The sequence below is a fragment of the Labeo rohita genome, chromosome 4 (genome assembly GCF_022985175.1).
Source record: "Labeo rohita strain BAU-BD-2019 chromosome 4, IGBB_LRoh.1.0, whole genome shotgun sequence".
In the NCBI taxonomy this organism is placed as follows: domain Eukaryota; kingdom Metazoa; phylum Chordata; class Actinopteri; order Cypriniformes; family Cyprinidae; genus Labeo; species Labeo rohita.
This window is the reverse complement of record NC_066872.1, coordinates 36026473-36050924: the sequence shown is the minus strand read 5'-3', so window position 1 is coordinate 36050924 and position 24452 is coordinate 36026473. Positions and strand designations below refer to the sequence as shown.

At 36.7% G+C, this 24452-nt stretch overlaps 1 protein-coding gene across 1 annotated transcript in view; it reads left to right on the top strand.

Moving 5' to 3' along the window:
* Nucleotides 1-23940, top strand: part of tmem178bb (transmembrane protein 178Bb) — a 113676-nt gene extending 89736 nt beyond the window's left edge. Inside the window, exons 4-5 of the mRNA XM_051107577.1 lie at nt 13689-13826; nt 17790-23940. Coding sequence (XP_050963534.1) covers nt 13689-13826; nt 17790-18040 — 389 coding nt within the window. The 3' untranslated portion in view covers nt 18041-23940. The remainder of the gene's footprint in view (nt 1-13688; nt 13827-17789) is intronic.
* The last annotated feature ends 512 nt before the right edge of the window (nt 23941-24452 follow it).

Sequence of the window (24452 nt, the reverse complement as noted above, 5' to 3'; positions counted from 1 at the left end):
ATGCACTGAAATCACTTTACCTTTAACTCTTAAGCAGTCAAGATCAGCTGCAGTTTTGCTAGGTTCATTATAAAAATGTATATTACATCAGGATTTTGAATACTACAAAATTACACCACTAGACTACTCTGGCTCACAGTCTTATGAAAAAGTGTCAGAACAGTCACTGATATCTCCTTAGAAAAAAAACTATGTGCTAATGGTTGTTACAGAAACATTGTGCACTATAGTGTTAAATATATTCGATCCATTTTTAGCCCTAGAAGCAGTGCGGATATTAGCAATCTCTCTGTTGCCAGAATTTTCTCTCTCCCATCATTTCTTTCGGCTTAGCCTGATGCTCAGTATGCAAATCCATTGGCGTGTGCAAGCGCTCACGCGTCCGTCCAGTCGACAACAGCATGCAAATGCGTCGTCCCTTAATCCCAACATGGAACAAAGAGGGCGCAGCTCCCTCACGGGAGACAAACGGGAATGAGTGGCAGTAAAGAGGAGGAGAGGTGACTGACCAGGATGCATTTGCCTTTAAGCCCCTAGCGCCAAATGCGTTTGTGGTTGCGAGCGCGTCACAGCACGTAGCCTTGTTCACGCGAGCGCGACAGAGCTTTCATATCTGCATAAACAATGTCAAACGGCTGTCACATCAAATAGCTGCGTGTTTGCCTGTTCTGTCCCCTGCTGTTGATTTTGTGATGACTGTGTGGAAAAAACGCATGAGGGACAGATGCAGTGATTGACAGCTGGCAGAGGCTTCTCCGTTACACTCAGCATTTTCCATGGCTGTGCCATTTTGCTGTCAGACTCAACCATGACGGGGTTTCAGTGATTAAGCAATATCAAATAAGCAAGAGTGCCACTGCACTGAAAACCAGCATTGCTGCGGATCAGCCATATAGGTAAAATTACAGTTCTATCATGAAACTCTCTAAAGATTTTAGCGTGGTAATGAATATGACAATGTTATTGTATTTGGTCTTGGTGGTATAGATCTGCTACGCTGCTGTTAGTTATTGCTGTTGTTGTAGATTATTGCTGCTGCTGCTGCTGCTGCTGTAAAGCAAGTACAGGAACTTGTTACTGCCAATACATGTGAGTATTTAAGACATACTGCTGCTGCACTAATAGCATATAAAATAACCCATATTAGATCTATACAGGTGGAGCTGGGGAGGTGGAAGGTATCAGAAGAACCAGCTGGTAAATGAAGTAAAATACTAAGCTAAAATGATAAAATAAACACTAGAAAATTCTTAAAACAACAACAAAAAAGGGACTCTAAAAAACAAATGAACCCAACTGTGAACAAACAAAATCTAAATTTTAATAATAATAATAATAATAATAATAATAATAATAATAATAATAATAACAACAACAACAACAACAACAACAACAACAACAAAATGAACTAAAATAATATTAAATTAGTCAGAAATTAATTGTAGTTTTAGATCTATAATAATGAAAATAGCACTAAATGATACTGAATTATAATTACACATTTGTAAATTATACCAGCTGGCAAATTAGGTAAAATACTAAAACTAAAATAAACACTAGCAAATTCTAAAACAAACAACAACAACAACAACAACAACAGCAACAAGAAAAAAAAAAAAGACACTAAAAACTAACTGAACCTAGTAGTGAACAAACAAATCAAAATAATAAAAAATAAAAAATAAAAACAAACAAACAACAACAACAACAAAAAAAAAAAAAAGGCACTAAAAACTAACTGAAACTAACTGTGAAAAACTGTAACAAAAAAAAACAAAAACAACAACAACAACAAAATAAACAAACTAGAAAATTCTTTAAAAAAAAATATATATATAAATAAATTAATAATAATAATAATAATAATAATAATAATAATAATGCCGCCAGGTCAGTTTCTTCATATTTTTTATTATTTAAATATTTCTGAAAACGATATGTAACACCTATTTTTCCCATAATGAGTTGCTTTTTGGCAAAATTTGGCAGTATATGTGTTTCACCAAAAGCAGTCTCAATCAGATTACTGTATACACCCATTTTGTTTCAGCTTCAGTCCAAGTTTTACATTTCACCATGAGAAACCTACTGCAAATGCCACAGGAAAGAGAAAAATAACAGATTTGGAAAAACCAGCCCGGGCAAAATTTGGTTCCGTCTTCTGGTCTGGAACACCACCAAAAAAAGAAGGAAAAAAAAAAATGTCCCAGTGCAGTTGCACTCTTGGAACCGGCACTAACTGTTGCGTAATTAAAAATAGAGTATGTTTGTGCACTGGACTGTGAGCGTCACAAATCATGCTGTGTGACAGGAGTAAAAAGTTGATGCCCCAGATGTTGCTTTTAAACCAGTCGTGCACGATTTATGAAGCGGCATATTTAATCAGATTGAAATTCGAGCTATGTTGAAAGCAGTCAGTGCATAAAAAAAACCCACAGCGCGTCTTCCGAGTTATTCAAAGCATAGGAAATTAAATCAAAAGGCCTGCCGCAAAAGTGCTGAGTTACATGCCTCTACTCATGTTCGATGCCTGCTTCCTCACCAGAGCCTTCATGCGGCGTCACGCAAATCGACAGTTTATTGATGTAATGCACAGGACTGCGGCGCAGCCTGAACGATAGGCTGTCATCGAGCACCCGCCATCAGCACTGCCACAGACACGAACGGCTCCATAAAACCGCTCAACCTTGACACTTCATTAAAAAACATTTTTGTTTTTTCATCTCCACTAGTCTCGCTTTCAATACTCTATTCTCTGCGAGAGGCTAGTTTCAACAGACGACTCATCTAATCATACATCCATGTCCTTTTTATCTGCCCTATAATGCATTTCCTGCATTATCACGTCCTGAGGTCAGAAAGGACGTTAAGTCCAGACAGAATTTTTTTACGCCTACTTATTCTAGCGGTGACCGTATGTGCACGCTTTATGATGGCGGAGATATGGATTTAGATGGATCATTTTACAGCACTCCCAGAACGGCTTGTTTGTGGTTGTTCAGTTTAACCTTCTGGTCTGTAAGATTTGACCCCCTGATTTATCAAAGTACACCGCCAGCATGCATAAATTCAGATGCTGCTTTCTTCTCTGAAACAAGCTGATCTTATTTGCTGATACCATCTTTATCTCCGAGCCAAACAGAAGCAGATTATAAAGCATATTGGAGCATAAACTTAACTAACCTTATTTTCTAGCCTGGAAATTGATTCAAAACAATGCGTTTTGCCATTCACATTAATTCACTGGGCAGATGCGCTTATCTAAAAGTTATTTACAGTGCAATCTGATATTTTTTTAGTATGAGCTAAAAAACAAAACACACTAAGCGTAGTATAATTCTATGGAAGCTTGTTTTATTTATTTATTTATTTATGTAAATTACTTTAAAAATTGGCCTTTAAAGAATTAGTTCACTCCAGAATAAAAGTTGACCCCATGTCATCCAAGATGTTCATGTCTTTCTTTCTTCACAAAGAAGTTAAGGTAAGGAAATTAAGTTTTTTTTTTTAAGGATTTTTCTCCATATAGTGGACTTCAATGGAGATCAGCGGGTTGAAGGTATAAATTACAGTTTCAGTGCAGCATCAAAGGGCTCTACACGATCCCAGATGAGGAATAAAGGTGTTATCTAGCGAAACAATTGGTCATTTTCTAAAAAAAAAAAAAAAAAAAAAAACCAAAAACGTAAAATGTATATACTTTTTAACCACAAATGTTCTTCTTGCACTAGCTCAGTAATCGGGAGGGTCATGCTAGCTCGACTTCGCATTCGAAATTCTGACTTTAAATTTAAAATTCTGCCCTTTTTCTCAGAATTGTGAGACATAAACTTCCAATTGTGAGTTATAAATTCAGAATTGCAAGATATAAACTAAAGTTTTTTTTTTTTTTGTTTCATTCGAAATTCTGACTTCAAATTTGAAATTCTGTCTTTTTTCTCAGAACTGCATGATATAAACTCACAGTTGCGAAAAATAAAGTCAGAATTGCGGGATAAAAACTGACTTTTTCTCCTCGCAAATGCAAGTTTGTATCTTGCAATTCTGACATTTTCCTCGCAAATCTGAGTTTTTATCTCACAATTCAGTTTTTTTTTTTATTGCAATTGCAAATTTTTCATCTCAAAATTCTGACTTGTTTTCTTACAATTGCGTAATACAACATTGTTGTTTTACTTTTTTTTTTTGGAAAAGGCATTTGACTTTCTTTGCATGTTCATTTTGTAAACACTCGGTCGGTACTTACACTTACGTTACGTAAGTCACAACATAACGTGTGAAGTCGAGCTAGTGCAAGGTGAGCATTTGTGTTTTTTTTGTTTTTGTTGTTTTGAAAATGACACATTGTTTCACTAAATAAGACCCTTATTCCTCTGCTGGGATCGTGTAGAGCCATTTGAAGCTGCACTGAGACTGTGATTTCGACCTCAAAACTGTTGGCCACCACTGAGGTCCACTGTATGGAGAAAAATCCTCAAAAACCTTCATTTATTTTCGACTGAAGAAAGAAAGGCATGAACATCTTGGACGAAACTTTTTTTCTGGAAGTGAAACTTTAAATTAAATGTATCAGTTTACACAAGAATTGCTGTAAAAAATAACATTTTGCACCAAAAATTCTAATATCAATGAACTTTTCCAAAGTGATTTAAAGTAAGTCAGTGCACTATGGCAGCCATATTTGTAACTGAACAGCTGCTATCTACTTTATTTCTCGAAAATGCATTTTAGCAGTTGGCTCCAATAACTGTAAGGCAGGACTATGGATTGCATATTAAGCCTTACACAGTCTCTGGCGTTGGAAACATAAATGTAAAGCATCAGGAAGCATTAGCTTCATTAAATGGAGAAGTTGCCCTCAGCTGGAATTGATAATCTGTCATAATGGTGCACTGCTAATGGTTCTGATGCATTTCTACTTCAGGAAATACACACATTATTAGAAACACATGAAAACTCTGCACTTAACATAAAATATGATGTCTGCTACCTGAAAACTTGAACATTTGCCTTCAATGTCATCTTATTTGCACTACCAAAATACGCAGGCACGAGCCGATGTCTGCAAGGACATGCTGGCTCGCGCTCAGTTCGGCGATGCTGCCGATGGCCAGTCGATAGCGTCACGTCAGCGCAGTGCTTGACTGAAGTGCCAGCTGTCCGTCACTCAACAATTCCCTCAGTGGGTCACTAAGTGAGCTCTTATTGACATTGCCATGTCCAGCTGTAACCTCCCTTAACCCACAGCCTCAGTCCATCCCCTATCACTGACACTATCGCTTTACACGGTCGGACTGGCAGATCCCACAGGATTGACAGCGACTCTGACCACTGGGGAGCAGAGAGACAACGTCAGTCAGCTCTTTGAAAGTGCACTTTTCACAAACAAGCTGAGAACTGAATTGCATGATATAAACTCACAATTGCGAGAAACAAAGAACAAACAATTGCAAGTTTGTATGTTGCAGTTTTGAGTTTTTAATCTCACAATTCTGATGGTTTTTTTTATTGCAATTGTGAGTTTTTATATTGTGATTCTGACTTGTTTTCTTAGAATTGCATAATACAAATTCAAAATTCTGACTTTTTTCCCAGAATTGTAAAATATAAACTCCTAATTGTGGGTTATAAACTCACAATTGCAAGAAATAAAGTCAGAACTGAGGGACAAAAACTCACAATTGTCTTTTTTCCTCGCAAATTCTAGTTTGTATCTTGCAGTTCTGACATTTTACTATTTTATAATTTTTATATGACAATTCTGGTATTTTTTTTTTATAGCAATTGCGAGTTCTCTCGAGTTATCCCGCAGTTCTTACTTTTATTGTTTTCTTCAAACTTTTTCCTGAAATTCTGACTTTTTTCTCCAGAATCGCATGATATAAACTCACAATTGCGAGAAATAAAGTCAGAATTTTGGGATAAAAACTCGCAATTCTGACTTTTTTCTCGCAAATGTGGGTTTGTACCTTGAAATTCTTTTTTCCTCGCAATTCCAAGTTTATTTCTCACAATTCTGACTTATTTTCTTAGAATTGTGTAAATACAAATTTATATTAAATTTGTAAAAAATAAAGTCAGAATTGCAAGATAATCTCATAATTCTGACCTTTTTCTTCGCAAACGCAATTTGGTATCTTGCAATTCTGAGTTTTTTTCCTTCACAATTTAGACTTTTTTTCTCAGTTATAATTGTGAGTTTATATCTCACCATTCTAAGTAAACAAGTCAGAATTGCAAGATGTGAACTCAAAATTGCAAGAAAAAGATCATGATTGTGAGATAGGTTGCAATTACCTTTCTTTATTTTTTATTCAGTGGCAGAAATGGGCTTCCATAAGCTACTGTTTTTTAACAAATATGTGAAAATACATATTGCACAAAAGATAAATGCTTTAAACAAGCTGGAAATTATAACAAATTAACAAAACCTAAAAATGAAGACGGTGATTACTTCTGGTTTATTCATAAAACAAGAAATGGAGGGTCAAATTATGCACATTGCATTGTAAGCTACAATATCCCAGCACAAAATGCGTATTCTGCTTATTTTAAATTTGCATACTGCTCACAGTGTACATACTGCAAAAACAGTACATATGTTAGCATGATATTCCTAACATAGCCCAAAACTCATCATTTGTGCCAACTACATGCAGTGTTACATCACCTTTACCTTGTCAACAGTCACACACATGCTTCTCTTGAGCATACAAGTATGATATTCCTCCAGCTTCTCCCATCGCAACTTCTGTAATCTAATTTTAGTTCGCAATTGTTTTCCCCCCAGTGGCGGTTGACACGGGGTAATGAAATTAAGCTCTATTACCTCCAGGGGCCATTCCACACAGAGAGGGGAAAAAAAAAAAAAAAAAAAAAAAAGAGAAACACAGAAACAAACAAAACAAAAAATCTGTCATCTCCCAAAGCCAGGAGAGAAAAACGACCACATGCTGCACTAAAACATGCTGACTCATTTCAGTGAAGAACATGACATGCTTTTATAGACTTTAGGAATCAGTTTGATGTTAGATTCAGCAAAATACAAACACTTTTGAGGATAACAGATGTTTATTTCCTACACATACTAGAGGGGAAATCCTGTCCAGAAAGATGAGGTGCAAAAATAGAGAAAAACAAAGCCTCAAAGATTGCGGCTGACAGCAAAACTTGAATACTTTTTTGTTATTGTAAAAGTGAACATAAGCTATTGTTGAAATGATAGTTTTGGCTATTTCTAATAAGCTACTGAAGGAGAAAAGAAAAATCAAAGACGGTGCTTTGGCTTAGTAGCTCGCGCAGACCATTAAGCCATGGTGCTCTTGTGAGAATTTCAGGTTCGATTCTGCATTATGTCCTAATCTGTTTCAGTATTTTTCACTTGAACTAGATGATTCTCTAAACTAATAAATGCCACTATGATCTACTCACATCTTGCTATTCTCATTCTAGGAAAAAAAAAATGACAACTGTCAAAGCAGTGCAAATAAAGCTGATGTGCATTATTCCTCAAACAGTATCACTTCATTTGTTCCTCAGCATGTGCTCCCTGTAACACATCTCATTTTCAGACAAAGGCCTTCCTTTAACAATGATGCAACTCTGAAGCACCCTCTTGAAAAGGCCAGAGATGAAAAGAGGCTTGTGTTTCCCACTCTGATTCGATTGCCTTTAAACAACAACGTTGCTGTATGACTAGAGACACGTTTGACTGAATCTGAATGGGACGCTGACAAGGGCTTTCAGGACCTAGATTGCCTAAGACTAAACAGATTCATCCTTTCCCTCACGTGGGATGCTTTAGATGGCATGCAAATCAGTTTCTTCTGAGCAGGTGCGGTCATTAGTTTCCTGTCAGGAGGGAACACATGGCCATTTTCTACTCGACCTCCTGTTCATAAGGTGGACCTTCATTTACTATCATTCAGTTAGCATATGTTTGTAAGACCCTGGGTTTGTACATGCTAGACTACAAGGCTTTGAGTGCTGTATAATCCTAACTTGATTATATCACAATTTGATTCCGGTGTCATCCACCATAAACCGTCCTACATCAATCACGCTTGCCATTAGCTTTCGATGGTTGGCCATTATGTGGTTAGATCATGCGGTTAGCCTATATTTACTTCTGTTAGCGGGATTATAAAGTTGAAGTCAAGGCGGCTATGTGATTTATCACAGGATGTTTACAGGCAGCACGGGAGTCTGATCTGGATGTCGGAACGGATGTGCAATTATGCATGAGGTCTGTGGATCATCCAGGGAAATGTGTACAAATTTGAACAAGAATCTCACTGTTAACAGAGCTTAAATTGGGAAGCAGGGAGTGGGGGAGAGAAAGAAACTTAATTTTCAAGGTGATCCCATGTGGAATATTTAGGTTGAAAAATTAGCTCAGCAATATTTGAATCATAAATTAAGGCTTAAAGTTGACATTAAATCGACCCTGTTTACTTACTTTATGCACTGCTTTAGTCTGCATGGGCACAATTCATCAACTCACAGTAGTACGAAAAGGGAAAAAACGCTTGTTTTAATAATCTTTTATTAAAAAGTAATAACTCTGAAACAATTCCTAGCCTCATGTTCCTGATATGAAACCTTTCGCAATGTAATGTGCCAACGGATCTCTTCTTTTATTGTTTAATACTCCAATCTTATTCCAATCTGTTGTGCTCAAATCATGTCACATTATGAAAATAATGTAGTGGAAAAGCCATTTCATGTTGACTGTAATGTATTTGGTGATTTGGGATGATTTAAAGGGGTGCACCCAAAAACGTCATGAGTTACTCTTTCCAAACAAAATTACATTCCTTCAATGTGGAAAAATGTCTCAGGCTGCATCCAAAATTGCATACTTTCCCGCTAACAGTATGTGAATAGAGTAGTATGTCCGAATACACAGTATTCATAGGCATAAAGTCCTCCTAAGACCTCTACTCTTTTCAGTGAGATTCACATCTAATAACAATTTCGCTATCCCAAAAGACCATGAGGGAAGATTTGTAACCCTGGACCACAAAACTAGCACAGGTATATTTGTAGCAATAGCCAAAAATACATTGTATGCGGCAAAAATCATTAGGATATTAAGTAAAGATATTTTTTAAATTTCCTACCGTGAATATATCATGACTTAATTTTTGATTAGTAATATGCATTGCTAAGAACTTCATTTGGACACATTTAAAGGCGATTTTCTCACCCTCAGATTCCAATTTTAAAACTGTTGTATCTCAGCCAAATATTGTCCTATCCTAACAAACCATACATCAACGGATTATTCAGCTTTCAGATGATGTTTAAATCTCAATTTAAAAAAAAAAACTGACCCTTATGACTTTTGTGGTCCAGGGTCACATTTGCGAATAGCAATGAAGTGACACAACTGACACTGGTAGTAGAGCTGTAATCGGGCCTTAAAACTTAAGATAAGCTCTAAATTAAGATGGGTTTTTGGCAATAACGAAATAAAGATAGTTTCAGCGCGGTCCTGCGCTCACTGATGGTGCGTCCAGCAGCACTGAACACCCTTTTACTGCTGCTGAGACTGGCCGGGATGCATAGTACTGATCTGGCTAATTTTGCAAAAATGTAATCACCAGAGGCAAGCCTCCGTTTCACCTCCTCAGCATCCATTTTCGCATCTTTCTCGCGCTAACCGAAATGCATCACATGACCGCTCATTTACCACGCAAGCCGGAGCGCAAGCCCGAGCCCGGTCTGAGCCCGGCCCGAGCCTGTGTAAAATGCTATAAATTAAGCCTGAGCCCGACCGAACCCGTCAGGTCCCGTTAGGCTTCATCGGGTTCGGGCAAAGATCTTCAGCTCTAACTGGTAGTTCATATGACAATAGCACCTTACACATCAGTAATACCAATAAATTCCTGTAAAATTACTGGAACGACTTTCCCGGTAAATTTTCCATTTTTTTTTTACCGGTTAAGTGCCATTCAGACATCACTTTCAAAATACCAGTCAGTTCTGTGACATCATTTGGTGTTTGTAAACATGGTCAGTGTTTTTGTTGATGTTTTCATTTTTGTGTCAAAGTTTCACATTCATGCAGCTTTAAACGGAACTACCGAATTATCCACCTTATTCCTGAATGCGGAAGTCTCGCCCAACTTTACAATTCCGGTCTCTGATGTTTCCAGTTAAATTAACATAATTTCCGAGCTGATAACTTAATGTTAAACCTATGTTAAAATGGTTTTAAAAAGCACATGACGCCATAGTTTCATCACTTTACAGTGTTAAAATTACCGTCTTTTTGCATTAACTCAACATGACAACATGGCCAATGAAATACATCTGGATTACATTCATACTATAGAAGACAATTTTTTTTAGGTCTTGAAGCAATTTCATATTCAAAGGAAGTACAGACAGTGTTCGGTTTTGGATGCAGCCTCAGCGTTCTTTATTTGTCCTTTTATTTGTTTGGATCCGAACATTCTTTTAAATATTTTTCATTGTGTTCTGCAACAGAAAAAAAAACAAACTCATACAGGTTTGTAGCTGGACGCGAATGAGACCAGAAGCCTAACCCATAAAATTGGGTAATAAAATGGTTGCGCTCACTCTTACGGGAAAAATAAGGTGGATAGTATTCATTGCTAAAACAGTGGGTGATCACATGGAACAGTTTCAGACCCTGACTATACATTTAATGCATTTCATTTTGAGGAAGCATAAGCTTGTCAGGTCCAGGCCTAAGGGAGCCGTCCGTCATTTTTGGCATTCATGGCATATTCTAGAGTGGAAAAGCTGCATTTGAAAGATCTGACATTTCATGAATTTTGAGAAATCAAGCTTCAGTACAGTCTATACATTTCCCTCTCTTTGATTGAAAAGTATCTAATTGGCGAAGATCCTGTGCCACACATAATTATACACCGTTCCCTTTAGAGACTTTGAAAGCACACATTTGCTTGCAGCACAGCATTTACGGCCTGCTTTTTTATTCAGCGCTCGAGAGCGAGGGGAACAAAGATCTGGCAGAACCTGACACATCTGGAAGCCCAGCAGGTTACGAAACACAGAGATACAAAAACGACAAGAATATCAAACAAAAGGAGAGGGCCAACTACAGAGACTTCTCCTGGCTTGTTTCCAGAGGAGCTGCCTGTCTAGTGTTCTCCGCTCTCTTGTACTCTCGTTGACGTCCTCTTCCGGTTAACATACATTTTGAACGATGCTGACAGTCTGGTTTAGCATCAGCCTGCAGATTGCATAAGAACCTTTAAGAAACCCTTCCATGATCTCCACACAACCACTCATTCTCCACATCTGCTAGGTAAATAAATAATTTCACTATTTTTAGAAAATATGAGTTAACACTACCTCAAAACTTTTAAATGTTTCTGCAACATGATTAGAAAATGTTTATAACCTAAATCTCCTAGTGACATGGAATCTGGATCAAATTAAGCAATTTTATATGTCTTCAAATATGACAAGGAATAATGGAGCAATGCAAAGGTGAGCCCATTTAATAAATAAAATGGCTCGCAAAAGTCAAAGCATACTTGTATGCTTATTCCAGAGTGAAATTGTACAGCACTCATGAAAAAAAAAGGCATAAACATGATTTTCATATTCAGTGGCTCACTAAAAACATGAAAGAAATTCAATACTTTGTTCTCTGAAGCATAACATGTTTCTTTCAACATGATAGACCAAAGCTGCTATTCAGGTAGCAAACAGAATTTTATAATTTGCACATAACTGAGAAAGGCTCCCGACTTCATGTAAACTGCTTTCTCTTGACAGATGAAGTCATTGATGTTCCATGCTATTGAAATAACTTCTGTAATCTATAGCAATTTATATAACTATACCTAAGCACCCATTGTTTCAGAATGCATGCTGTTGCCTACATGCTGACTGACACTACTCTTACAAGAACAGAGTCTACATTATGTAATAAGCGATTATGTGGGCTGCAATGTAAGAAACTAAAATAAGGATGTTCCCAAGTAAGCTTTCCATAGGATGTGTGGTAAAATATTTGCAGTCTGACTCAATGTTTAAATAACACTCTTGTGAGCTTTTTCAAACCACAGTGTATTTGATAGTATATGACTTGGCTAACTTCTTTATACTCTTTTACAGAAAGGATCAATTTATAATGTAACCTTGCTTATTTCACACCAACTGTTCCAGTGTTGTGAAGGCTCTGCTCTGTTTTATTGAAGCAATATTGCAGTAAACAATATCTAAGAGCCATAACTGAGCTCTCTCAAAGGGCAGAAAAGTAAAACAGTTCTAGGACAACTTATAAGGGAGAAAAATACAACCATACAACATGAAAGCTCAGATGGCACAGGTCTATCAAACATCCGTGAAGTGTTTTATAAGACACAAATGGTACTACTATGGTTGTTTCCACCTCAGAGTAAAACCTATGAAAAATAAATAAATAAACAAATAAAAAAAATTATATATATAATTTTTGCGAATAGTTGCAAATATGAAAGTCACATTGTGAGATAAAGTCACAATTACAGAAATTAGTTGCAATTGTGAGAAATGAAGTCACATTGTAAGATTAAGTCGCAGTTATGAGAAGCAACTGCAAGAAATAGTTGCACTGTGATTAAGTTGCAAATATAAGAAAGTCACATTTTGAAGCTAACAGTGGCAACTGTGAGAAATGAAGTCACATTGTTAGAAATAACATTTCAAATACAACAAATATAGTCACTTTAGTCAAACTTAATGGAAATGGTTGCAAATGCAAAAAATATACATCGACTATATACTGTTAAGATACAAGGTTGCAAATTGAGGAAATGTGGGGAAAAAAAAAAAAAAAAAAAAAAAACTCACAAAGGTCACAAATGCACAAAGCAAACATCACAATTATCTAATACCAGTATGATTTTCTTAAAGAAACAGGCTTCCATAAACTAATGAAACCTGGCACTTTCAATTTAAGTAATAAACATGCATCTGCTGAATATCCTGTCAGATATGTAGGAATGATGAATTGCTGTTTCATAAATATCTGACATTTTCATTTTGATATGACTTTGATGAAAAATACAAGCTTAACACCTCATCTCTATTAGAAAGTAATAAAAGCTCTCTTACAGCATGCTCATCTAGTGTGAGCATGCTGTAAGAGCCCTAGAGGTGAACTCTGTGACCCTTTCACAGTTGGCTGGCATAAGCCACCGTACCCGGCGTTTTGGGCTTGCCACCTCTCCTGTACTGTGAGAATTCAACTGTGAGATTAAAAAGAGCTAACGAACACAAATGTTGTGACCTACCCTCTAGCTAACACTGAGTCAACCCTATCACACTCTGCGTGTGGCCGCACACTCAGCCACTCACAGCGGGGCAAGCACAGTGCGTTATTGCAAGATTTTTAAAGTTTTTGAACTTTGTATATGCAGTTATATTCATTTTCTATTTCAGTTATCAATTCTCCTACAACTACTAGACACATTCTAGATTGTCAAAAGAAAGGAGCCCAGCATACACAAGAACTACTTTAATAGTATAAAAAGCATCCTATGGAGGACCTGATGAAGCTGGTTGAAAAAAAAAAAAAAGTACAAATATAGAACATAATACAGTGCTCATTGAAATGTCTCATTTTGCCAAGCGTGTCCATGCCGTGCCCTTATCAGCTCTGAGTCATGTGTTTGACTTGCCTTATTTCTCGCCGCCCACAGATCTGCGGAGGATGACGGCAGGATTTATGGGAATGGCGGTGGCCATCATCCTCTTCGGCTGGATCATTGGGATGCTGGGATGCTGCTGGGACCGTGGCCTAATGCAGTATGTGGCAGGTCTGCTCTTCCTCATGGGGGGTAAGTCAAACCAAAACAAACAGAAAAGGATGATATAGGCTGTTTACAGTACGTACACAGATGAGTCATAATGAGAAGTATTTTAAAAATGTAGAAATGTACTGTGTGGATGTTATAAATTATGTTTTATGAATGAATGCAACTTATTTGTTTATATTATTTTGGCACAATTTGTACAACCTAAATAGAAAATAAAATGTAATACATTTGAATTGAAATAAGTTTTTGACCTTGAAAACACTCCGGTATCACTTGTATATCTTGCTCCATCGAACTTTTCCAAGCTGGAAGTACATTTGGAAACTAGAAAAAAAAAGTGAATGTTTAAATACATTAAATACATCAAAATATGCTGCCAAATCGATTAATCATGATTAAATCGCAACTAATCACATGCAAAATAAAAATGTGTGTATGTGTGTGTACTTTATATATTTATTATGTATATATAAAGACACCCACATACGTTATATATTTAAAAAATATTTACATGTATTTACATGTATATATTTATATTCATATAATTTAAGAATAATTTAATAATAAAATAAACTTTTAAAAGCATTAAATATATGAGTGTACATATTTCTTAAATATATACACATATAAATATACACAGCACACACACATGTATTATGTAAACACAAACTATTTTGGATGCAATTAATTGATTTGACAGCATCTCAAATGCAAAAGGAGACTAAAGTGTACTAAAGTGTACTAATATACTAACATCCACTCTCAGCCATACTGCGTGCTGAGCACAGTGTGGTAGTCAATTCCTACGCAAGTCACCCCAAGACTGCATTAATTAAAGAGTGACAGCCAGGAAGCCGGTATTAAAGCAATTATGTAATATCAATTATCTCCTGATCTCTTATCTCACTTTACGCCAACAAATATCGAGGCTCTCGATGGCGAGCGTCGCTCTGTCTTTTGAAAGCACCCACAAGCTCATCACCTCCCTACACAGATGCTCACACCAATCAACACAGCCTGTGGCCTCGTTACTGTGCATTTTGATATTCTGTTAACGCCCGTCGAGCAGAGGAAGCGGCTGACTTGTTTTGCGTCACTCTCTCCGCTCCCATAAGTGCAGCGGCGGTGGCGCCATAGAGAGCGAAGCGGAGACGCAATTAAGATGTGCGCTGGATTAATGCGATGCCCTGTGCCTGAATAATGAGATGGCAATTAAAAAGCCAATTAAGATGCTAAATTATAAAGGCAGAAGGAGCGCTGAGGGTCAGATTATGGCAGGATGAATCCCCTCTGAATGCTCGCTCAGTCACATAGTGCGGGAAAATGAGTTTGTTAGAGCTTTATCAACTAGCATGTTATGACTGCGTCATCTCTACAGGGCTCAACTTGCAGATAATGCTTGTAATACATGTAACAAGGCTGGAGAAAGTGGAGTTGTAAATATGCAGAGTCTGCAACTGCATGATGGAATGTCACTGCAATGTTATGTTCTAACAAATAACAGCACTAGCTTGTAGTACAACACGGCCAATTCAGCACTGATGCAAAATTCACTCTTACATGGTGTTTCCATATAAATGTGTCTTAGAAGTACACTACCGTTCAAAAGTTTGGGGTCAGTACATTTTTATTGTTTCTTTTCTTTTCTTTTTTTTTTTTTTTTAAGAAATTAATACTTTTATTCACCAAGGATGTATTAAGTTAATAATTAAAAGTTTATGAAAAGTTCATAATAAATAATTTACATTGTTATAAAATATTTATATTTTGAATAAACACTGTACTTTTTAAACTTGTTATTCATGAAAGAATCCTGAAAAAAAAAAAAAAAAAAAAAAAAAAAAAAAATCACAGGTTCCAAAAAATATTTGGCAGCACAACTGTTGATATTATCCAACATTGATCATTCTAATAATAAATCCGCATATTAGAATGATTTCTGAAGGCTCATGTGACACTTAAGACTGGAGTAACAGCTGATAAAAATTCAGCTTTTCATCACAGGAATAAATTCTATTTTAAAGTATGTTAAAATAAAAAACAATATTTTATATTGTAAAAACATTTTGCAATATTACTGTTTTTTTCTATATTTTTAATCAAATAAATGCAGCCTTGATGAGCATAAGAGACTTCTTTAAAGACTGTTACAAGTCTTACTGACCCCAAACTTTTGAACGGTAGTGTATGTGGACACACCCACCCATTAAAATCCATTTACTCCTTTTTTTTTTTTTTAAATCCCCCAGAAACCTAAATGGTCTCAATTATCACACAGTTTTGATTTTCTGAGCAGTATGATGTCATAGTGCTCAGACCCCGCCCACGACCGCTGACGGACTGTCTCGTATTAGCATATTTCCACCCTCAGCCACAACGACTCGCTGTGAGCAGAGTTGTTTTTGACAATGTAAAATGCATGTTGTTTTACAGGACCATTGAGGAATTTTAACCAAATTATGTTGGAGACATTGCATGACAACACTGAAGCATTTTACTACAAAACTCAAAATGGCCGACACTCAAAAAGGCTGAAAAAGGCTTTGTGCCGAAATTACTCATGTGCCCTCAGGTCATGCTAGTTATAACACATACCAAGTTTGGTCAGAATCCACTTGAGTGTTGCGAAAATTTAGCCTTGTGTCCATTTTTGCACAAACCTCATTAAATTCGTTTAGGCGCTTTACGAAAATGGTTTGGTATATCAAAAAGCTTTTGATAACTTTTTTCCAGAATGCTCTGAAAGATCATCTGAGTCAAATTTGGTGAAAATTTGACAAACCATCTAGGATTTAAAAAAAAAAGTAGGTTTTTCAGAATATTCAATATTGCAAAAATCTTGATCTGTAGAATTTACATTTTGGTATGCATTTGACTCAGTATGAGCCAATTTTTCTTTTAAACCTTACGGTTCAAAGTTATTAGCAGAAACATGAGCGCATATTTGGCCTGTTGGTGGCCCTAGAGAGTTTGAGTTACAGACTCCAAATTTGCTGTGGTTACTGATGAGCCTGTCCTCTATACGTGTGCCAAATTTCATGACTTTCCCACAAGCTGTTCTATAAGACAGAAGAATAAGCTAAAGTGTTAGAAAAATACAATATTTTACTACACAATTTGAAATGGTCCACTCTCAAAGTACAATTTTGAAAATCTTGACCCACAAAAATATTAATTTTGGTACACATTTTACTTGAGCCATGGAATCAGAGGGAAAAAGAAGTTTGCTTCTAGACCTTATGGTTCAAAAGTTTTTAGTAGTAATATGAGTGCTAATTTGGCCTATTGGTGGTGCTAGAGGGTTTGAGTTAGAGACTCCAAATTTACTGAGGTTAATGATGAGTCTGTCCTATATCAGTGTGTCAAATTTCATAACTTTCCTAAAAGCGGTTCTATAAGATTTGTAAGATTCATTAGAATATGGTAAAGCATTGGAAAAATACAGCATTATACTACAAAATTCTTATGATGTTTGGTCAAACTATTCAAAAATTGTCCATGTCCATCAAACATGTCCATTTTTGCTTGAATTTCATGAAATTCGTTAACATGCTTTACGAAAACGGTTTGGTATATCAAAAAGCTTCTGATAACTTTTTCCTCAATATTGTTTAAAGATGATCTGAGACACTTTGATCAAAATTGGACAAACAGTTTAGGATGAGTTTGAAAAAGAAGACTTTTTGCCATTTTGAAAATCTTGACCTGTAGAAATTTAAATTTCGATATGCATTCGACTCGGCATGAGCCAAGGACGTTTGCCTCAAGACCTTATGGTTTAAAAGTTGTTAGCAGAAATATGAGTGCAAATTTGGCCTATTGGTGGCGCTAGAAAGTTTGAGATAGAGACTCCAAAATTGCTATGGTTAATATTGACACTGTCCTCTATCTGTGTGCCAAATTTCATAATTTTCCAAGGCAGTTTATTAGGCTTTAGGATCAGAGATGCAGAAATATTCTGATGATTGTCCTTCTCTTTTTCAGGGACATTTTGCATCATTTCCTTGTGCACCTGTGTAGCAGGCATCAACTTCGAGCTGTCCCGTTACCCTCGCTACATATACGGCCTCCCAGACGACATTAGTCACGGTTACGGCTGGTCAATGTTCTGCGCCTGGGGCGGTTTGGGCCTGTCCCTCATCGCCGGATTCTTCTGCACGCTGGCGCCTTCCGTACAACCGATCCCTCGCTCCACGTGCCCCAAATCCCGCCAAGAAAACGGCACCGTGTGTTAAGGGACGGCCTCTGAAAATCCCCGAGCCCTGCGTGTGCAACTGGACAATGGGGGACAAAACACATTTAAAAAAAGACCATAACTGAAGATTCAAATCATGTTCATTTAGAATCATTTCTAATCTCACCAACCAGGCCATTTTTTAACCACGTGTGTGAGTCTACAACTGAGTGTCCTGATCGTTTAAAAGAAAATAAAGACAAAACGAAAAAATATCATGGATAATTGTAAAGATAATACATTGGTGGATTTTTCCGTCATCAAGATCCTGCACAGGAACAATGTGCGAAGTTGTTCTGTGACTTTCATGAGCACAAGAAAAAGGTGACGAACGAGGCAAAAAAGGACAGTATTGCTCATTCTCATGCCGCAGGGATGGATATTGACATGACTGATGCCTAAAAACTGCCAAACCTGGAGACTATGGTATTTGTATCTGGACGGCACTACGTGCAAATATGGAAGTCCAGTGCCAATGTTTGAAGCCCAGGAGTTCGGACAAATCAGGAGCACCAGGACCACATGAGAGGACAACAACTTTGATGCGATTTGGATCTGTTGTGGCTAAATCCGCCGATTTGTCACGGACCCTGGAGACTATCGCAATGCCTCTTGGGATGCGGGTAAAGGATCCGCTCGTGCAAAAGATTTCAGGAAATGGAGATGCCTGCTCGTGACGTTGCGTTGCTATTGCTGTACAGCAAATTGTAAAGAGAAAAATAATACCTATAATATTCCAGAAGAGAAAAAAAATCCTAACGGGAAGGACCTTTTTTTGAGCGTTTTCCATGTTTCATTTCTTATCCATGTCCAAATGGTATCAGCGGACATTTCTAACATGCTTTTGATTTTATTATGTGCTTCTTTGTTTTTTAGTAATTCCAGTCATCATAAGTGTGAATGCGAGTGTAGGAAGTGTGCAAATTCTTTAGCTACTATTACCATAGTATGTGCGTGAGAGTGTTTTGCAGTCTCCATATGAAAAGAAAAGTAACATAATAACAATAATGCATAAAATTCGAAAACCTGCCTTGGGGGAAATCAGGTAGGCTTTTGTTGAACCAAGAATTACTGGAAAGGAAAGATGCCATATCCTGTTTTAGACAGCCGAACACTTCGTCCCTGTAGACACGACTGACGTAGTACGCAGAGAGACAGAAAGACGACTCAACATCACACTGTTACTGCCTTAAGCTTGTCTGGAAGGAGGCATTTATGCCATTTGATGGGAACGCATGCTGACTTCTCTTCTGAAAGCATCTATGTGCTGACAAAAGAAATCCTTATTTGAATCCAACTTCCTGCTCTGTTTAACCATGCGTCTCTTTACTTAAAGGGAACTCCCAAAACAGGATGTGGTATGTAAGTGCCTCCTGATTACATGAGACGGCAGCGGTGCACAAAAGAGGTACATCTTTGGAATTGTGACCTCGAAACGGGAGGACGGGGGCAAGCACAAGTTCAATACAATCTCTAAGCCGACACACGATTGGTTCCCTCAAGCCTCTTCTCACGCATTCGTTTTCTCAATCTGATGCATTTTAGTATCCATTCTCCATGCTATAAATGCATAAACAATCACTTGAGCAGCCATAAAACAGCGTGCTACGATGGGACACGCTTTGAGGGTCACTGGCGAATCGGCACATTCATTCAACCATGCCAAAAACCTACGCTAGGAGATTTAGCTTCGCCGCAAGACAATGTTTACAGATTTCTAGAAGGGAGATTTGCCAAAAAATACCTGCCAGGTTTCTTTCATAGATTTTCTCAGTTCCTCACATTGGCTTTACGGCCAGCGGCTCAACTAGCAATTAAGCTGGTGTCCATTTAAGTCTGTCAGTTATTGCTGTACTGAGAAATAACCGTGTTTATTGACTTTTGATGCTGTATACATACAGTGGAGATCAAAATTAGAGAACAATCTATAAACACGAGTTTTTCTGAAATATCGTTAATATTCATTACTCAAATTTGAAGGAATATTAGCTGTAGGTATACCACTGTCAAACTAACATGTTTGACAAAATATCCAAGGCATTTCAACAAAAAAACTAACATTGGAGAACAGTAACCACTGTAGCACAAAAGAGGATTACAACTATATGTAAAGGGTTACAGCTCTCAGAAATTAGTAGGGAGTGTAAAGGCCCTTGCAGAACATCACTAGTTTCCTCACACTGCTTTGGTGTGATCTTGGTCCGCTCTTCTTCAACTCTTTTCCATAGTTTAGTAACTGTAGTGGGTTTCTTGGCTATAACTTCTTTGCTATAACCAAGGATTTTCAATTGGTTTAGATCAGGGCTCTGGCCTGGCCATTTCATTATTTTAATGTTCTTAGCTCAAGGAACTGCTTTACCCATTTTTCAGTGTGTGGGAGTATTGTCTTGCATGAAAATTGCAGGCTGATTGGGAGATGCTTGCAGGGAAGGAACTGCATGTTGCTGAAGAACATTTGCATTCACCTGCCACTTAACTGTATAAGAGCCCAACTCCTACTGCAGAAAACATCCCACAAAGCATGACACTTCCTCCTCTACCTTTCACCGACTTCTTAGTTGAGCTTTAGTCTCTCCCCAGTTTGACGCCAGACGAAATCTTTTCCATCAGACCCAATTAAATTAAATCACTAAAGTAAACTTTGGACCAATTCTCTCTCCACACAACATGCTTCTCAGCAAAGGTGCACTTAACCCTTTGATTCTTTTTGTTGATGAGAGACTTGGTCACTACAGAGTGCAATTTCAGTCCAACTTCTCTTAAACATGCTGAGGCAGATCCTTACCTTGTTCAGCGCTGAACTGGCAAGCAATTCCAGCTGCAGTGCTGAACCCAATTCCCCATTGAGAGTCTCTGCATTATCCTGTCTTTTTGTGCATTTGTTTTAAGTGGATGACCAGGCTTTTTGGGGGACTTGAATGAATTAGTTTCATTGTAAACCTAAAATATTTGAGATTTGGAATGACCAACTTCTCTTCATCACAAAGGGTCATCACTTTGGCCATTCAAATGGACAACCTGAGTTTCAGTCAACTTACTGTAGAGCGGCCCACCATTTTGCACTCTCAGTGAAAATTGGAAGTGTCCTGCCAGTTAAATAGGGTTTATCATATAATGAAGGTTAGCAAATTAGATGTATCTGTAAGTGTTCTCTAATTTTGATCAGAGTTATTTTTCAAATACCTCATTTAAGTGCTTCAGAATACAATTTATGAAATGCTTAAAAACTGCTCTTCTACTCATGTTTGGATAATTTCAAATAGGTGACATTAAAAATTTAGGAAATTATAGGTTGTTCTCTAATTTTGATCTCCACTGTACCCGTGTACTCCTAAACACTGATAAAACCAAGCTTTAACAGATTTAACAGGTCATTGAAAGATTCCCAGATTCCCATGAACATAGAAAAGATAGGAAAATCAGGGAATTGTGATTTCCAAATGTGGAAAAGTCAAGAAATTGATCCGTAATGTCTGGAACGTCAATAGTACATATACAGTAAGGCTCTACTCTAAAATATTTAATTGCCTATAAATTGCTCTTCATGAGTGCAATCTTTATAAAAATTAGTTTTTAAAATCCTTAAATCACAAAGGACCATGAATATGCGTGACCCTGAACCACAAAACCAGTCTTAAGTAGCACGGGTATATTTGTAGCAATAGACAACAATACATTGTATGGGTCATAATAATCGATTTGTCTTTTATGCCAAAAATCATTAGGATATTAAGTAAAGATCATGTTCCATTAAGATGTTTTGTAAATTTCCTACCGTAAATATATCAGAACTTAATTTTTGATTGGTAATATGCATTGCTAAGGACTTCATTTGGACAACTTTAAAGGTGATTTTCTCAATATTTTTATTTTTTTGCACTTTCAGATTTCAGATTTTCAGATTGTTGCATCCTGGCCAAATTATATACAAATCTCAATTTCAAAAATTGACCCTTATGACTGATTTTGTGGTCCAGTGTCACATATGACAAAAGTCATGGGAAATTTAAAATGTGTAATTTCTCTCTTCTGGCATAAGACACCAAAACTATTGATAAATTTCATTTACTCACATGTGTATTAGGGGTTGTAGAGCACGGCTGACCAATCCTGCTCCTGGAGGGCGTCATCCTGCAGAGTTTAAACTCTAAACAGCTCCAGAAACCTGCCTGGATGTTGCTAGATCCTAGGGATAGTTCACTCAAAAATTAGATTTCTGTCATTTGGTTGGAAATGGGAAAAAATACAATGGAATTCAATGGCTACAAGCAACTCTTTGTGTTCAACAGAAAAATGAAACACATACAAAACTGAGTTCAGGTGTGTTTAGCTTTGATTGGAGCTAAACAACCTAAATCATCAATACCACCTGCTTAGCCATAGCAAGAAACAAAGCATCATAGCTTGCACCAATGCTCCTACTCCAGTTCTTTTAACAACCATTAATTGGTCATGAAAGGAACAGCTGAAGCTTTTATTGCGTTCGTTTGTGAAACAAGCTGCCAAGTGAAGTTTTTCAGATCTGTGACAAACAAACAAACGCCTGTTTCAAAATGATCCATCCCAACACTATTTCCAAAACCATTTCATGGGTCTTTCACCACAAACACAGCCAATAGTTCACCGAAAATTTTCCTTTTGTACTCTGCATTGATGAAATATGGGTTCAACAGTCTTCACTGGAAGCATTCAGAGTGTTTATGTCATATTTATGGGCGCTTTGGGTGATTTGTGTGGCTCATTCAAGTAAAAAGACTTTGTTGCATGCTGACAATGCAATTGGCCATGAAATTACATAAACATCAAGCCACACTCGCAGAACTCCAGAAGACTTCTTCACAATTTCCAGAAGGAGATCCCGAAGACGAATCGAACAAATGCGGCCCACAGAGCTTGATTACAATGTGCATGCAACAGAAAACCTGCATAAATACACAATAAACAATCTGTTTTAAAGGCACTTGCAACAAGCCCATCTGGCCTTATATAAGATAGTGTTTCCTTGACACACTTGAGAGGAAAATATGTATTTTAGCCCACGGCTTACGCTCGTAGGCAAAAACACAAATGGGGTCAGTCGCTGGCTATACACAACCAAAACACTCAATCCTAATGTGTAATAGTATTTAAAAACGTACTTAAATTTACTCCTTGCTTTCTCAGACAAGGCAAAGAGGGGTGTTCAATCAGAGTATGAAGACATCAAAGAGCACCGAAGGGCAGATGCTCGCATCAGACGCCAAGAATAAACACTTTCAATTATGGCTTAATTGGCATCCGTCCTAGACCCAGAGTGCCAGATTGAAAGCAGGTAGTGAGCTGCATCTCATAAGTTTTGTGTGGATCATCGTGATGCTTATAGTGAAGTATTTCAGTCGGTTGTATAGAATCTGTGGTAACGAATAAAAGCTTGTCTAAGCGGTCTAACTTGGTGGGCATTTTAAGGACTCTCCTCAAAGGAAGATCATAAAGCGTTGGGCATGTAGGTAATATGGGCTTAGGATCACAGAATCCCTTTTTCACAAACACGTTACATTCACACAAATGTGTTTACATCACAGCCAACAGTTTTCAGCCTTTGTTCATTTTTTTTGGTTTGTTTGTTAAGCGGGGTGGGATGGGAAACGTGAGTGGGAATATTTTTGTCTTCAAAATGTACAAAATAAAAATGAAAAAGCAGCAGAATCGGAGAAACTGCAGCTTTTTAATGGGACACTGAAGCCTAGAGGTTTATCGGATCTTTTTCATCAGTAATGTGTCTGTTGAGTACCTGAAAAAAATGAATAAAACTGTAAAAAAAAAAATGTTTAAGAAAAAAAAAAAAAGAATAAATCCTGGAAAAAATGTTAAAACTGTGGAATGTAATATCATTACAGAAATAAAATCTCATTGTTGTGTTTATTTGTATTGCATATTTACCTTTGTATTGCACTTGCCTTTTGTATTATTATTTCCAGACATTTCTAGTAAAAAAAAAAATAAAATAAATAAATAAAAAATAAAAATTAAATAAAATAAAAATTAAAGAGAAAAAAAATCTAATAAGTTAAAAAAAAAAAAAAAAAAAACTTAAAAATTGTAAAAATAAAAACAAAAAAATGTTATAATATTGTTCAGTTGGTTAACATTAAAGCATTAAGTATTATGAAAGATTATAAAGCATTTTTAGTGGTTTACGGTAATTTTATAAATACACTATTGTTCATTGTAAATTAATTTTTGTACATGTTAATTTACAAAATTAAGACCCTAGATTTTTTTTTAATTTTTTAATTCCTGATACCTAATGCATTAACTAACATTATTAAAAATTGAACCTTACTGCGTGTTTCCAAAAATGGTAAAAATTTTAACCAAAAGTAAAAAAATAAATGAATGAATGAATGAATGAATAAATAAATAAATACATAAAT